At 35.8% G+C, this 17,295-nt stretch overlaps 1 protein-coding gene and 1 long non-coding RNA gene across 3 annotated transcripts in view; both read left to right on the top strand.

The window, feature by feature from the left end:
* The first annotated feature begins 1,422 nt into the window (after positions 1-1,422).
* Positions 1,423-17,295, top strand: part of LOC107711276 (uncharacterized) — a 25,124-nt gene continuing 9,251 nt past the window's right edge. The window contains exons 1-2 of the long non-coding RNA XR_001636685.1: positions 1,423-1,438; positions 3,741-3,742. This is a non-coding gene — a long non-coding RNA (uncharacterized LOC107711276). The remainder of the gene's footprint in view (positions 1,439-3,740; positions 3,743-17,295) is intronic.
* LOC107711275 (E3 ubiquitin-protein ligase MGRN1-like) overlaps positions 10,879-17,295 on the top strand; it is a 13,392-nt gene continuing 6,975 nt past the window's right edge. For both annotated transcript variants that reach the window (XM_016516245.1, XM_016516246.1), the window contains exons 1-12: positions 10,879-11,476; positions 11,718-11,836; positions 11,985-12,073; positions 12,233-12,379; positions 13,226-13,343; positions 13,551-13,617; positions 13,887-13,930; positions 14,019-14,066; positions 14,175-14,243; positions 14,679-14,838; positions 15,254-15,363; positions 15,450-15,664. In XM_016516245.1, coding sequence (XP_016371731.1) covers positions 11,389-11,476; positions 11,718-11,836; positions 11,985-12,073; positions 12,233-12,379; positions 13,226-13,343; positions 13,551-13,617; positions 13,887-13,930; positions 14,019-14,066; positions 14,175-14,243; positions 14,679-14,838; positions 15,254-15,363; positions 15,450-15,664 — 1,274 coding nt within the window. In that variant the 5' untranslated portion in view covers positions 10,879-11,388. The remainder of the gene's footprint in view (positions 11,477-11,717; positions 11,837-11,984; positions 12,074-12,232; positions 12,380-13,225; positions 13,344-13,550; positions 13,618-13,886; positions 13,931-14,018; positions 14,067-14,174; positions 14,244-14,678; positions 14,839-15,253; positions 15,364-15,449; positions 15,665-17,295) is intronic.

Consider the following 17,295-nt stretch of genomic DNA (forward strand, 5'->3'; position numbering starts at 1 on the left):
AATAGTAGGTACTAATCAAGGGTGTTCTACATCCTTCATTGTGGTCTTCATATATATTGGTATGCAAGCGTATAAAAAGTTCCTTTTCAATACTGAAAGTTGTGTTCATTTCCTTTTCTCTTTTCCTCTTCAGCTAATGGCATGATGAGGTCAGTGGAAAAACAATGATCACATGCTTATTTTTCACCCAATAATTGCTCATAGCTATGATACTTTGTATGGTACATATAAAACTGAAGTTGATTGAAACTTCACAGTGTTGGTAACACTTCACAATATGGTTTTGAACACTACAAACAAGTGAACGCAAAAGCCATAACATGACAATGTTAAAAAGTACGGTACCTTACTGTAAAGTGTAATCGACATTTTTCGTACTCTTGACTACTTTATCACGTCTGAATGTCTTTGAATAATGTGTATGGTAGCATTGCTTTTTCATGTTTGTTTTTGTGCTTTTGTGTTATTTTATTAATACAGAATTTGTTTAAAAATCATTGCCTCAAATATCCTTTTTCTTTCTTTGTCAGAAAAATGAGTATCTGCATGACTAGCTATGACAACTAGGATTACAAAACATCTTCATCGAAATTCTTTGTCCAGACGAGGTTTTGCTAACTTAGTCATTTGTTAGTCATTTTGTACAATGCAAGCACAAGTTGCTTAATTTCTACATAAATGAGATCATTTCAATTGCTCAAATGGTATCTGGCTCTACGTTGTTTAGTACATGTAGAGCTGCCCCTCAGAAAAACACACTGAAACTATGACTTGTTTGTCAAATGAGCTGTCTTTTGTGTAGGCCTGTGTTTTACACAGTGACCTGAAGGGGTTTAACTGCCAAAATATGTGCAAATATAGTGTTGCTATAGCAACCGCTCTACAGGGACGAGTTTAGAGCAGCGAGCAGGACTGAAACCTCAGCCAGAGACAAATAAACACATCTCATGCAAAAGTAAACATGGCATTTAACAGTATTAAGAGTGAGGTGGTTGAATTAACGTGCACAATTTCTGGAAATAGGAAAGTCTAAGACAAAAAAAATACAATACACAGGAAATAAATGTGACTCAGCAAAAAGCCCCATGAGTCATAGCATTTAGCATCCACTACCTCACATTCAAGACTGCACATGTTCACGTTAATGGACTAAGTTAGAATACAAATGAATATTTCTGAGGTATGCACTGTGCGCAGGAAGACCCGCTAGCTAAACTGTGTAATTATGATGCTAGGGATAAATGTGACCTGCGAACAAGCGGAATCATGGCAGAAACTTGAAACCACGAACAAGACACTTTCGAAATGAGGCCAGACTTTGTCCTTCCCACTCAGGGTAGAGTATTTATATTGAGTACATAAAAATCAGTGTTGGGCTAGTTACTCAAAGAATGTAATATATTACTCATTACTAGTTACTCCTTTCAAAAGTAATATTGTTAATTTACTTATTACTTTCTGGCAACAGTAATTAGTTACACTAGTTACATTACTTTTTCTTCACGCCCCACAGAAGTTGTAACTGTGTATCTTCCACATAAAATTCTTCTAGAATGTTACTAACAACATATTTCTGCCTCATCATTTGACCAAAATCCACATTGGATCGCAGTCAAAAGTTATTATAAACACTCAATAGTGATTGATAGTGACCTTCAAGTAGAAGTGTTGTATTAATCTCATTAATTGTCATGTGTATCTTGAAGCTAATTGTAATTTCTCCGTTACCTATATATGATTATATTTCATTATGTGTTTGATCAAATCACATAAGTTTGTAAGAAACTGTTTAATTTTCCAAAAAAGATTTTTAATTATAGTAATAGAATGTACCACATGCTGATCAGAGGGATGTGGGTGGGATGTAATGTCAGAGTAAAGTAAAGCCACAACTTACTCAACAGTGCTCAGATTATCTTTTTTCCTGACAAAATCAATATAATGCAATATTTCTATCTGCTGAATGTAAGCTTTTCCATATTTCAAGCTTGCCTGCTGCACTGGGGACATCACATGCATGTGTGAGTCGTGAAAATTATGAAAATAAATCTAGGAATTATTTGATTGTTTAAATTTTAAATCAGTGGGGTTGAGGCATCAAAAGTAATTAAACTGTTTTATGGATGGTAACTGTAATATTATTACTGAAATCTTATTAGTAATTAATTACACTAGCTACTAGTTACTGCAAAAAGTAGCCTAATACTATCACTGTATCTAAGTTAGCAACTAGTTAGCCTACTGCCCAACACTGATAAAAAATACACAAGGACTGCTACTGACGTTTTATATCTGAAGTGGAATATTACGTTGATACTAGAAGCAATCTTGTTTATAGATTGTTGAGGCAAATAAAACGATTGTAGTGGTCCAAGATAAAATGAGTAACAGAAGGATCACATAGGCTACAACAAAATACATGAAATCAAAATTAAAGTTTTGTGGTTTTTAATCCCTGTGTGTTAACTTGGAGGTCACCAATATGCTAGTGAACTCCTAAATGTTGAGGCCGTTGATTTTTTTGCAGACTAGCAATGAGCAAATTATGTCCATTGCTGTGGCATCCTATTGTATTTTTTTATTTATTTTTTAAAATGTCCTGCCCATAATTGTATCTATATTAAAAGTTTAATATACCAAAGAACAAGATGCAACAGCCTATACCTCATTACTCCTCAAGTATTGTCTCCAAAGTTTGCTAATTTAACGGGTCTTAAAATGGAGTTTCGTGTGACGTCCAAAAATAAATCACAGAAAACGCAAAAACAAACACTTTGCGACCTCCACTGGTCACGAATGGAAATTCATTGGTAAAATATTGCAGCTGAATATTGATCCACAGAATAGCATAAACAAATATAGTTTTATTATATGACGATATATTTGTTATTTATGATTTTTTTTGTGGGGTGGGGGGGTACACAGTGTAGTTATTGTGTACCTGACTCATGTGTCCTGTTTTTTTGTGCTCATAATAACCTATTAATTTGTCTTGTTAACTCTCTCCTGAATTTGATCTCAGTCAGGAGAAATAGATTTCATAAGCCCCAATCAAGCATTTTCAAAAGAATATACTTGTTTTAAAAGTTTTTATATATGCGTTCATTATTTGGTTGTTTTGTTTAAAATCGTGTTTTATGTTTCTGCTTTGTGGATGACCTTGACTCACATTTTGATCACACATCAGTCGCACAGCTGCCAGTCGAACATTTCCTGTTTTCTATCTAGTGCCCTATAATTATGGCAAGAGAGCACTGTCCAAAAAATAATAAAAAATAATAATAATAAAAAAATGGTATACTGCATTGTTTTCTCTCAGACAAGTTTGAAAACACTCAAGAATTAAAAACTGAGCTTCTGCTAGATATATTTTGATTTCATACAAAATTTGAAAATAGTATTTTCAATAGTGCTGTGCATTTTTCATAGCAATAAACTTTAACTTCTTAGTTTAACTAAAAAAAAAAACTAAAAAAAAAGCAGCAATAATCTGCCAAGTGTCTTCTTTAAAAAAAAAAAAGACCAAACTTAAGCTCCAAAACATTCAAGGTTTATAACAGCTGAAGTTGGAAATGTCTTTTTTAGGTGTTTAAAAAGTGGTAATAAATTGATTATAACTACTGCATAAATATTATTTAGTACCATATTAATATGAAATAAAAACATATTGAACTAAAACATAATACATTCATTTCAATATTTTTTCCTCTCAATAAAAGTGACCGCAGAGGAAGAGACAGTAGTAATCTTATATTGTTTTTTTATGCCAATAACTGAATGAACACAGGAACAGACTGAGAGTGAAACAGAGATATAGTAATGAAAGTGCGGTGCTGAGGTTCGTGGTTTGGCATATCAATACCCTTGCTCTGTATAATGCTCGACCAGCCTGCAGCAGTCCTCCACTCATGCCTCTGTGTATATATATATACATACACAAACACACACAGCCAAGTGACAGAAATAGCAGACGGTCTTCACCCTGCTGAGATGAAGCAGCTGGTCTCACTTAAGATGCTTCACCCATCATCTCAGCTGTGTTCAAGTGAGCCAGGAAAACATACAGTGACTTTCAATGAAACGGACATCTTCGCTGCATATATATATATATATATGCATGTATGAGTGTATGTATGTATGTATGTGTGTGTATATATAATTGATATTAACTATATTGTTGTATACTAACCAATTTTAAATATATAATACACCGTCATTTACCATACACAAAACAAACTCATAGTACTCATAGTATTTTGAAATTATACATGTATGTATATTGTAATAAATATATGCATATTTTAAACTCAAATATATAAAAATGAGAGCTCAACATCAATGTAATTATGTTCAATGTATGGAACTTGATCAGTGGGTCCATGTAATCATTTACCATGGTATAACAGGTGTACATGCATTGACCCCAATTACACTGCAAGGAAAACAGACCAGCAAAAAAAAAAAATCATGTAAATATTTTACTACACAAACAGGAACTACTCCACCAAGCGTTGTGCAATATATATACAATATTTATTTGAAAACACAACAAATAGGAAATAATAACCATCACATAGTCCACAAATATTGTGGAGGCAGTGTGAACAGTTACAGGGAGATGTTAGGTGAAAAGAAATCGGAGGAATGTATTCTTGCTTAATATATTTAAATAGGGATTTGAGATAAAAACAAATGTCCTCTAAGTGCTGAGCAGAACCAGAGTCCAATGTTCTGGGTATAAAACAGTTCTTATACCATTATTTTAATATAAAATGCCAATATAGTTAATTGAAGTCATAAAGAAGTCGAAAATTACAGACCAGTCCAAAAGATCATGTGTTTTCTGCAGTAAATCTGTTGATTAAAGAGACAGTTCAGCCAAAAAAAATCATTCCGTCATCATTTACTCACCCTCATGTCGTTCCAAACCTGTGGAACGTTAAGATGTATTTTGTCCATAAAATAAAAGTTAAAAGGTTCAAAATGACACGACGGGGAGTAACTATTAGATCCACTGCAGGTGTTTAGTACACAGTGCAAAGTAGAGTATTCACCATTAGTTGAGAACTGACAATATTCAGTAACACATTCATTTGTCTGAGGTTTTCTGTGAATATGCTACATAATTACTCATTCTGTCCATCTTTTTTGGTTATCGCCAAAAGAAAAGCAATTTAAAAGAGTCCCAGATCTCCTGTGACCTCAGAGAAGAGGCCACACTCTGTTCCACCACCGTTCACTGCAACCCAGCGCTCTCGCCGCACTGTTTTACCTCCACAACTGCCGAAGTCTTCAAGAGGAAAGTCCATCCTCCTCTTCCTGTAAGGTGTGATGGCTAATTAAAGCAGTCTCTATCTCTCGGCCTCCATGACGATACTAGCATGCTCAGCGGAGGCTTGCTGAGTCACAGCCGCCGGCCAGCCTGGTGAGGGTGCTTGGGGCATGAGCTGACCTGGAGTCCAGCGACCCTGGTGACCAGGGGTTGCCGGAGGGCTCATGGCCCAGTTGGTGTGAGGAGCTGGTGACGTGGCCATAGAAGCGATGGGACTGCTGTTGCCGAAGCTCTCGGAGGCTTTTCTCTCGGGCAACCGATTTCCTGAATACCTGGGACAGTTTCCCATATCATGCCACAATAAAATAAAAATGATAAAACCATTTAAGTGCAAATTAATATTTCAAGTCAAGAACATTTATTTAGTAAATAGTTATGTAAAAAGTTGATTGTTAAATCCACTTTAAGCAGTTATTTCACTCAGCAGCTCTGAGCGCTTTTATAAATACTCACTAGGGTTTGGTTTAGTTTCTGTAGATGGCAAAACTATACCAGTACACAGGCAAAAATCTGATTTGTCCATTGACAGTAATTTAAAAGTAACCATGTCTGATAAACATATTTTGTAAATGATGTGTAAATCACAAGTATATCATTATATTCTAGCAGTGGATCAAGGATCAGCTGGTTTATATCAGCAACCAAGTTCCATCAACTGCACCGAAAACCCCTCACACACCCTGGGACATCCTTACTGTTTAACTATGACAATAATAATGAGACCTTGAAAGTGAAAGCTGCATGTGTAAAGGCTATTCTTTTTTTTTAAAGTTATTTTTATGCCTTTTTTAATGAGATACGACAGTAGAGAGATGACAGGAGAGCACTGGGAGGAGAGAGGGGAGCGGGTTCGGCAAAGGACCTCGAGACAGGAATCGAACTCGGGTCGCCGTGAGTGCAGTTGCACTATGTGTCGACACACTAACCACGAGGCTATTGGCGCCGACGTAAAGGCTATTCTTGAGAAGAGCTCAAACAATACCCTGTCATTCGAAAGTGTAACAGTGCTTTCCAGTCACAAGTCACACACAGATCATTCTTGCAGTATAAGGCTACGTTTACATGACAACGATTTTTCCCTTGCGTTTTTAAAAAGTTTCAAGTATACACGACAACGTTTTCAAAACGATTCGTGTTTACACATATCTGAAAAACACATATCCAAAAATGCTGCATTACGTATGCAAGGCCAGTAGTTGTCACCTTGTTAGTAAACAGTACCTGTAGTGAAGTGACGATTATATGTTGTATATGATGCGTCTCCACTGTTGGTTGTAATATTGGTGAAGTAAATCCACACTTTGCTGAAGAAGCATTAGCAAACTCTTGAGTTTTGGGTGTTTACACGGAAACGATAACGGTGGCGTTTTCAAACACTTGCACTTTGAAACCCGTTTTCTAAAATATGTGTTTTCAGTCCCCAAAACGCCGTTGTCGTGTAAACGAACAGGCAAAACGCATAAAAAGTTTCCCATTTTTGGCTGAAAACGTTGTCGTGTAAATGGCCCCTAAATCACCCGTCTTCTCACACTCTCAGGGGTCCAAACATTTTAAGCAAATATAAACATGCCCATGTCCACCAAAAATGACATCGCACAACATTACCTTTCACCTAACTTTTTATAATCAGAATCTGATTTGTTTTGTTTTTTTCGTTTGTCATGTTCTTTGCTTAGATGTACTGTAAGACACTGGCAATATATGAATGAAATGTATTATTACACTTGTTGTTAGTAATTATAAACGCAGTCAATCGCGTGACGCTCGAGGCGTCACCATAGCAGCGCCCATAAGGGTGCGACCCGCTCCCTGAAGAATAAAACAGCCTTTTCTAAAATACTGATATGAGTCCAAGTCGTGTGGGTGTACACTGTACCTCATTTAAATATTGCATCATTTTAGCTATGCTCATTTTATGAAGTAAACCTTCTTAATTAGCAAAAACGAGTATGTGCGTTGTAAGTGAGAAGCAAATGAGGTGCTTTCCAAGGGTTAACTACATTTGATCCGCTTTGCATGTGGCCGGTAGTATTACTACTTCTAGGTAATTCCAAACAAATTCCTTTGATTTCAAATATCTGCTAGAAAATGTAAAATGTGGGGGTATTTAAGCCAGTGAGGTTTTGAGCATGCTACTGCGTTCCTATCGTACCGATCTAATTGATTTAGTACCGGTGTAAACAGCGCCGTGTCAAGCGCGTGTTCTCTCTTTTTCCTGGAATCGCCCTCCCCCACAACTTTGGACACGTTTGCAAAAACGCAAGTCCCATGAGTCCAGATTATTTTATCATCTTAAATATTAACATATTTAATTAACTACCTACGGGAGATTATATGTGCTTAAACGACAACGTTGCGAATTTTAAATGACATAAATGTAGCCTTCGCTAGAAACATGTCAGCCTGTGTTTATTTTTGTCTGACTCGTGGTTTCAACATGGCGGAAGTCATAATAACAGATATGAAAAACTATCAATAAACGACAAAAAAAAAATATACTCACCATTTGATGGCTGTAAGGAATATTAGCCTCTTGGAAAAATGTACTGAGAGCAGTCTGCAACACCATAATAAAAGAGATAGAAGTACGTTAATTCATAAATACTCGAGGACGTAAGCAAATGTGTATTTGGCTTTGAACATAACATTAAACTTATAGACTTTTCATTTCACTGAAGCTAATATTTTTAATTCCGTTTAAAATAATTTATTATGTATTTCAATGTCTTATATGTTTAGATTGACTGCTGTCTGGTGCTTGTCTCGCATGATTATAAATTATGTCTATATATAAATAAACTAAAAGTTAATCGATTTGTGCTATTTTTTTGCTGTGCCACAAGACGTTCAGTTTGATGTGCCCTAACAAACAAACATACCTCAAACTGCCAGTGTGAAGCTTGTAGAAGCTGCTTTGCTTGATCTGCCGCACACCCGGCTGTAAGAACAAACTGATTTATCATAACTTGATGCCTTAGCTCGTCCATATTTAGTTAAGAAGCCTGTGTGATTTCGTCAGTTTCAAAGTTTTAGCTTGCAGTTTTTCAAAAACGCCGCACTCAAACATGAACTTGTCGACTTGAAACAAAAAAAATGTTGTGAGTTCAGTTGAGCCGTCCTACTTAGCGCCCCCTGATGGACAACTGCAGTGAGCGTCAGAGAGGGACTCTGGGATTTGTATGGATACTCTCCAAAATGGCACCAGGGTGACGCGGAGACGAATTGTTGAATAAAGTCGTTCTTTTTTTCTTTTGCGCACAAAAATTATTCTCGTAGCTTCGTAAAATTATGGTTGAACCCCTGATGTCACATGGATTATTTTACCGATCTCCTTGCTACGTTTCTGGACTTGGGAACATTTCAGTTGCGTTGCTGTCTATGGGAGGGTCAGACAGCTCTCAGATTCCATCAAAAATATCTTAATTTGTGTTCCGAAGATGAACGAAGGTCTTACGGGTTTGAAACGACATGCGGGTGAGTAATTAATGACAGAATTTTCATTTTTGGGTGAACTATCCCTTTAAATTCTTACAAACATACTTTACATCAAGGTCTCAGCACTACTGGGATTTATCATTAGTTTTCAGTCATCTGTTCGACATTCTTCACCACATCCATCAATATAATAAGTTAAATTTTGCATTGTGTCCTCAGATCAAATAAACAGTTTTTTGGCATGCTCATGTGTATTGTAGTTGTTTGTGTTGTCCTTAATACCTTTCTTAATGGCCATGTTACTTGCCTTAAATTAACTAAATTTGTCTATATATTCAAAAAAGCATTGCAAACTTGGGTATAAATAGTCTAAATAAGTAAACAATTACACTTGGAAGAGTTATATTTGAAGAAAGCACATAGTTTGTGCTCTGAATGAGCCTTAAAATGCAAAATAATGTCTAATTTGAAATAGTAAATCCATGTCCAAAAATCACAAACATAAAATAACATTGAAAAAGTTAAAGTTGTAATTACTGTATATTCACAATTTGAGAAAATTAAATGATTTTTGGTGAATAGTATATTACAACCAGTTAGGTTCAGACATAATAATAATAATAATAATAATAATAATAATATATGTTCAGTTAGGGAGATCTTGGTCATTTAAACAATTTCCATTAATTTTGTAGCTATTTTATTTATTTATCTGTATTTAATTTATTTTCAAATTCTTGATGTGTGGTGGGTTGGGGGGAGGGGGGTAATAGTTGTTATATACATTTTCTTGTTTGTTGTAACATATATGCTATTTTGAAAATAAAAAAGCCCTGAATTACAAATAATAATAATAATAATAATAATAGTATGATGGAACATAAAAAATGTTATCCCCCGTTTTTTTTATTCATAGATAATAACAAATGTGATTTCAATTATATTTTGACCACTGAACAAGGAAATGTCCCTTCATTTCATAAATATGGTAATTTTACTATAACTGTAAGCAATGCATCACTGCTGCCATGAGCAGTCATTGTGGATTTTTATGTATTTTACATACAGTTACAGTTAATTTACATTTAGTCATTTAGCAGATGCTTTTGACTTACAAATGAGGATAATAGAAGCAATCAAAATCGACAAAAGAGCAATAATATGCAAGAGCTGTGATAAGTCTCAGTTAGCCTAACGCAGTAAGCAAGGTTTTTATATAATAAATAAAAAGAAAACAAGTAAAGAATAGGGAACGCTAGTGTTAGAGGATATTTTATTAATAAAAATAAAACAACTCAAAAGAATAGAAAAACAACAGGGAATGCTAGTGTTAGAGGGTTATTTTTTATAATAAATAAAAAAATGAGTATAATAGACTTTTTCACTAACTGTTCCCTCCTGGTGGAATGACCTGCCCAAATCAATCCGAGCAGCTGAGTCCTTAACCATCTTCAAGAAACGACTAAAAACACATCTGTTCCACCTTTATTTGACCCTCTAACTCTAACACTTTCTATTCTATTATAATTCTACTTTATCTATATTTATCTTTTTCATTTTTTTGTTCTTTATTTAAAAAAAAAAAACAACAACAAAAAACAAACACTAGTTTTCTATTTTTTCTATTCTATCTACTTGTTTTTCGTTTTTTGTGTGTGTGTGTGTGTGTGTATAATATGCATGTATGTATATATATATATATATACACCTTGCTACGTGTACTGCGTTAGGCTAACCGAGACTTGTCATTTGCACTTATATATTGTTGCTCTTTTGTTAGTTTTGACTGCTTTTATTGTCCTCATTTGTAAGTCGCTTTGGATAAAAGCGTCTGCTAAATGACTAAATGTAAATGTAAATGTAAATAAAAAGAAAACAAGTAGTTAGAATAAAAATAGAATAGAGAGTGCATATTTATAGATATTACAGATATTTAGGCTACCAAAAATATATTACTGTCCATGTCTCATTGAGATGACAAATGAAGCTTGTGTTCTCTTGACTAGATAAAAAACAGACCTCTCATGGGTCGGCTCAGCCAATCGCAGAAGCTTGTGCTCTTTTGATTGGACGAGCATACGCTTCTCGTGACGAGCTCAGCCAATCACGTGGCGATATGCTACAACCCTCTCGGGGTCGCCTCGCAACAACGATTTCCTTGTGTTGTGTTTTCACGAAGAAATCGGCTGTTATATTTTAGAGGAAACACCAAGGACAGAATTATCTGCAGGTCTTTTATCTCGCCTTTTATAATAATTTTTTGTGTGTTTAAGTGCCTGTTCGCCTCTTGTTTTAGTGGGTACCAGTTCGTGACAGCCGAACAAACTAGCTAACGTTAGGTGCTGGCTTGCTAGTCAGTTAGCCAGTGTGTCAAGCCTGATCCAGCTGACTGAACTGAACATCACATAATACGACTGTACGAGACACATCTGATCCGACTCAGAAGAACAGAAATGCCGATCAAACACATGTCATGTTGATTTGAACACTTTGTCGGTTCGGAGCCGTTGCTGTTATTATTACGCGGCTAAGGTTAGCTGGTTAGCTGACTTAACCAGCCGTGTTGCTGTTGTGCACATTTAATGACCGCTAGTTTGTTCTGATCGGACTGTGGTGGAGAAATGGGTTCAATTCTTAGTCGAAGAATCGCTGGTGTTGAGGACATCGACATCCAGGCCAATTCTGCATACAGATATCCTCCAAAATCAGGTAAGACTGACTGTTGTGATACAAGGCGACGTTTATGTGCTCTTGTCTTGTAAGCACATTTAGATAAGCTCCCATTAATCTAATAATGATGTAATTAAAAATCCATATGAAAAAGGATCAGTATGTACAAATTTCAATACCAGTATAAACGATGACAAAGGATGCCTTGACTCAGGGTGTTACTGTTTATACGTTTTGTTAGAGGTGTCAGATTATATAATTACTGTTTTCCTTCCCCAAGGAAACTATTTTGCCAGCCATTTTTTCATGGGAGGAGAGAAGTTTGACACTCCTCATCCAGAGGGTTACCTTTTTGGAGAAAACATGGATCTCAACTTTCTTGGTAACCGCCCAGTGCAGGTACATCTGAATTTTGAAGGTTTTGTGGTGTTTCCACTGTCGTTGTCTCTTTTTGATGAATTCAAAAAGATAAACTTGTGTTGGCTTTAGATGAAAGCATCTGATAAATATTAATATTAATGGTTTCCTTTTGCGTTACCTGCCACAGTTTCCCTATGTTACTCCAGCACCCCAAGAGCCAGTCAAGACATTGAGAAGTCTTGTCAATATCAGAAAAGACTCATTACGATTGGTCAGGTACCGATTCAGGATTGCTATATGAAATATAATCATTCATATCTTGAGAACAAATGATCTCAGTTGAGTTGGTGCTGTGTGTAGTCACTTTTATTCTGTTATTGATGCATTTGTTTTTAAGTAATGTTGCATTTTCATTGTCAATTTGTATGATTCTAGGTATAAAGATGATGCTGATAGTCCTACTGATGAAGGCACAAAACCAAGGGCCTTATATGGAGTGGAGTTTACCTTTGACTCTGATGCGCGAGTGGCCATCACTATCTACTGTCAGGCTTTTGAGGAGTTCTCCAATGGGATGGCAATGTAAGGACAGTTACACGTTTAATGTTGCTATAAAATTAAAGTAGTGACAGTTTTTTTTCCATACTGTGATGCATGTTTGAGTGTAACTAATTATACAAAGAAAAAATGTTGGTGTGTTTTGATTTGTGATTGATTGGATTTTAAGGTGTGGCCATTGCAGATGAATGTAAGCTTGCAAGGCTGGGTTTAAGTGCATTAAATAATTGGAAAATTCCTTTTTACTATAAGGTTTAGTTATGACATTTTAAACATGATTAAACATTACAAGGTCAAAAATAAAAAAGCGAACATATACTTGGATGAGTTGTTTACAATATGATCTGTAACAAGCATTTAGAAAATAGACTTTATTCTAAAAATCCCCATTATCCATGTTAAATCAGTATTGTTGTTTTCAAAAGAACAGTATCACCATTCATTGATGCTATTGCAATTTATCACCAGTGTTAAAGTAATTATGTATTATTAAAGTTCATATTGTGTTATTTGTAAGTAATTGTCTGTTATATAATGTTGGGGATATAAAACGATCAATCATTTGTAAAAGTAGAGATATTCAGGGTCTTTCAGCAACTCATTTTTAGTGTAAGAATACCAGTTTGTAAAGAGATAGATTACATAACCCTTTGAGTAACTCTTGTTTTGTGCAATTGTTCTTGTTTTGCTTTACAAGTTCATTTGGAAAGCTGTGCATGTGCAAAAGCTTAGTAATTGCAAAAGAGGATATACATTTAAATATGGAAAATCTCTGTAAATGTAATTATAATCTGAAGTACCTGAATGGCATTATTATGAAAATGTTTTTTTATGATATTTGTGCACTAACAGTATATTTCTCGTCTTAAGATACAACCCAAAAACCCCTGCATTGGTCTCGGAAACCGTATATTACAAAAGGGGGGTTAGCCAGCAGTTTACCCTTCCATCCTTCAAGATAGATTTCTCTGAATGGAAGGAAGAAGATGTAAGTATCTTCAGTCTAGCTCAGTGCTGTCACTCTCCTCTGATGGTCAAATCCATACTGGCTTCTAAGATATTGATTTGACCTCTGCATTATTAGTTTGCACATAATGAAAGGCAAGATCAAGCAAATCCAATAAAATGAAAATGACCTTACGTTGGAAAATGTAAATTATTTGACCTCAGTTTTGCATTTCTCTTCTTTTTTTAGCTCAACTTTGATTTAGACAGAGGTGTTTTTCCTGTGGTGATTCAGGCCGTGGTTGATGAAGGAGATGGTATGTTGTCAGGACTTCATTATAGTAGAATAGAATATAAAAGATTAAATGATTTTCTCTAACACTGTCACATCAGAAATGTCAATAAATCTCTTGACACACTACACTGGCTTTTTGCTGCTCGGAAGGGATGTGATTTATTGCTCAACACTTTAACATGTTGTGTCTATACAGCACAGTGTTTACTGAATATTTCAAAAGAGAACCAATCAGTGTGTTTGTTTAGCGCTGTTATGAATCTGCATTTTAATTGTAATCATTTATTTCAGATTGTTTTGGACATGCCCATGTACTGCTGGCAGCATTTGAAAGAGTGAGTTGAATTTGATGTCATATGCACACTTTCTGAAAGGCTTATTTGTAGCAGTTGTGTATCACGTTTTTTTTTTTTACATTTACAGCATGTTGATGGCAGTTTCTCAGTCAAACCTTTGAAACAGAAACAAATAGTGAGTGTTAATTTCCATTTTGTCCTGTTTGTAGCATTACTCTACCAAGTAGAGATAGTAATGTGTTCATAATATTTTTTCCCCTAAATATCTGCTTGTACACCATAGGTGGACCGTGTCAGCTACTTGTTACAGGAGATTTATGGAATTGAGAACAAGAACAATCAAGAGACAAAGGTGAAAAGATGATTATTGAAGTTCATTACATTTTCTATATATTTATATTAGTGCTGTCAAACGATTAATCGCGATTAATCGCATCCAAAATAAAAGTTTTTGTTTACATAATATATGCATGTGTACTGTGTATATTTATTATGTATATATAAATGCACACACATGCATGTATATATTTCAGAAAAATATGTTAGGTTTATATATTAAATATATTTATATACAATATAAATCATACAAATATAAATATATACATGTAAATATTTTCAAAATATATGCTGTATGTGTGTGTATTTATATATACATAATAAATATACACAGTACACATATATTATGTAAACAAAAACTTTTATTTTGGATGCGATTAATCGTTTGGCAGCACTAATTTATATAGGTCCCTGTAATAATGGAAAATCTCATTGTGATTTTTCTCCCCAGCCATCTGATGATGAGAACAGTGACAACAGCAACGAGTGTGTGGTGTGTCTTTCAGATATGCGGGACACTCTGATTTTGCCCTGTAGGCACTTGTGCCTGTGTAACTCCTGCGCTGATACTCTACGCTACCAGGCCAACAACTGCCCGATCTGCCGACTGCGTATGTAACTGCTGTTAAAGGGATAGCCCACCTAAAAATGAACATTCTGTCATCATTTACTTCTATGGAACACAAAAGAAGATATTTTGAAGAATGCTGATGATAAAACGGTTTCAGTTCCCATTGACTTCCAACATATTTTTTCCTTACAATGAAAGTAAATGGGAACCGAAACCACTGTATTCCACTGTATTTTTTGACCATATAATGGAAGTCAGTTACCCACATTCTTCAAAATATCTTCTTTTCTGTTACACAGAAGGAAACATGACATGATTGGGGAGTAAATTAAGCCATGGTTTTTATTTTTGGGTAAACTATCAGTTTAACAGTCCCACGGTTGTGTATCATTTGAGTAACATCCTGAAAATCATGTCAAGAAATTTAGAAATTTATTTTTTTTGTCCGTCTCCAGCGTTTCGAGCTCTTCTTCAGATTCGAGCTGTAAGAAAGAAGCCTGGAGCGCTTTCTCCTGTTTCCTTCAGCCCAGTGCTGGCTCAGAGCATGGATCATGATGAGCACTCAGTATGACACATATCCATCTGTGTTGTCTCTATACAAAACAACATGGCATCACTCTCTGATTCTCATTGTTTTATCTCTTTCCTCAGAGCTCAGACTCTGTTCCCCCTGGGTTTGAGCCCATCTCGCTGCTGGAGGCTTTGAACGGTCTTGGTGCCGTGTCCCCCGGCCTTCCATCTGCACCTCTGTATGACGAGATCAACTTCTCTGGGAGCCTGAGTGGAGAGAGCAGGCAGCTCAGCTCACCTGACCACTCTGGAGACAGCGGTGGACAGAAGAGCAAAGTCAGCAAGTCACCGGACAGGTAAACCTGACCCACTGCATCTTTGTTTTTGGATACTGACCCAAACAAGCAGTTGGGCCTAACAACATTGTGTGGATATGTACACTACCATTCAAACGTTTGGGATCGGTAAGATTTTTGAAAATGTTTTCGAAAGAATTCTCTTATGCTCACCAAGTCTGCTTTTATTTGGTCAAAAAATCAGTAAATTTTAAAATGTAATATATTTTAAAATGTAATTTATTCCTGCAAAGCTGAATTTTCAGCATCATTACTGCAGTCTTTAGTGTCACATGATCCTTCAGAAATCATTGATTTGATTCACTTCTGGGTAAACATGATCAGTGTTGACAGTAGTGCTGATTCATGTTTTTGTGGAAACCATGATACTTTTTTTATCAAAAGAACAGTATTTATTTTGAAAATAAATATTTTGTAACATTATAAATTTCCTTACTATCACTTGATTAATTTAATACATCCTTGCTGAGTAGATATATTAAAAAAAATTTTTTTTTTTAATTTCTGACATTTGAAGGGTAATGTATCTTTAAAAAACAGTCAAGTGAACTAGTCAAGTTTCTCTTTCCCTTTGAACTCATCCTGCACTGCACAGATGTTTTACTAGGAAACAGGAAATATTAAAGTGCCCCTATTATCAGTAGCCCCTCACTGCAGAACACAAGATCCAGGGGGCGTGATTGGATCCACATCTAGGGGGTGGAGATGGGTGGGTTTAGGGATCAGGGGGTGGAAGTTTAGGTATATGTAAGGTGGGAGGAGTTGGATCTGGATCCAACCACGCCCCCTGGATCTTGTGTTCTGCAGTGAGGACCATCTCCCTATTATGGGTTATGAAAGGTTCATATTTTGTTTTTAGGAGTCCCCAACAACAGGTTGACATGCATGCAAGGTCAAAAAACACTTTCATTGTCTTATAATATGCAATTATTTTTACCTTATTTGCTCAACGACTCCCAAACGATTCGCTCAACGATTCATTTTTCCAAACCTCTCCTTTGCGTGAAGCTAATCTGTGGTGATTGGTCCGACTGGTCTCATTTTCATTTCATCATGAGCCTGTAATGCCTGATAAAGCAGCGTTTGTGAGCGAAGTGCTGCTTTGTGTACAGCGTTCCTGGGGAAAAAGCTATTTTTACCGCTCCAAAAGCGGCATCTAGTGGCAAAGAATGAACACTGCATTAAAGGTAATTTAAAAAAAATCCATAATAGGGGCACTTTAACACAGGAATAAAAATAGCACTTGTCAAACTATTTCATGGACTTTGTAACATTGCTTTCAAAAATGAAATAATGCTTTTGGCTAGTGGTTAAACGGATCGTAGTTGATCCGTGATCCGTACGGACCAAGCCCCATGGTTCGGCACGCATGTGATCCGCGGATTAATTGCAAAATTTAACCATAATAGAGACAAGTTTATCATTTGTTCGTATTTACACAAGCAAGCGAATTTTAAACAATTCCAGAGAGAAAAGGCGAAAGGGAACTCGATTCGTTATTCTCTACATGCACGCGTTTCAGATGGCGCGCGAACACCGAACTGAATCCTCTTCTGAATCCTCTGAACATACACATACAATTATGACAAAATACCCATCTCGACAATCATTCAGGTAAACGCAGTCAGTTA

The sequence above is a fragment of the Sinocyclocheilus rhinocerous genome, unplaced genomic scaffold (genome assembly GCF_001515625.1).
Source record: "Sinocyclocheilus rhinocerous isolate Xijiao unplaced genomic scaffold, SAMN03320098_v1.1 scaffold115, whole genome shotgun sequence".
In the NCBI taxonomy this organism is placed as follows: domain Eukaryota; kingdom Metazoa; phylum Chordata; class Actinopteri; order Cypriniformes; family Cyprinidae; genus Sinocyclocheilus; species Sinocyclocheilus rhinocerous.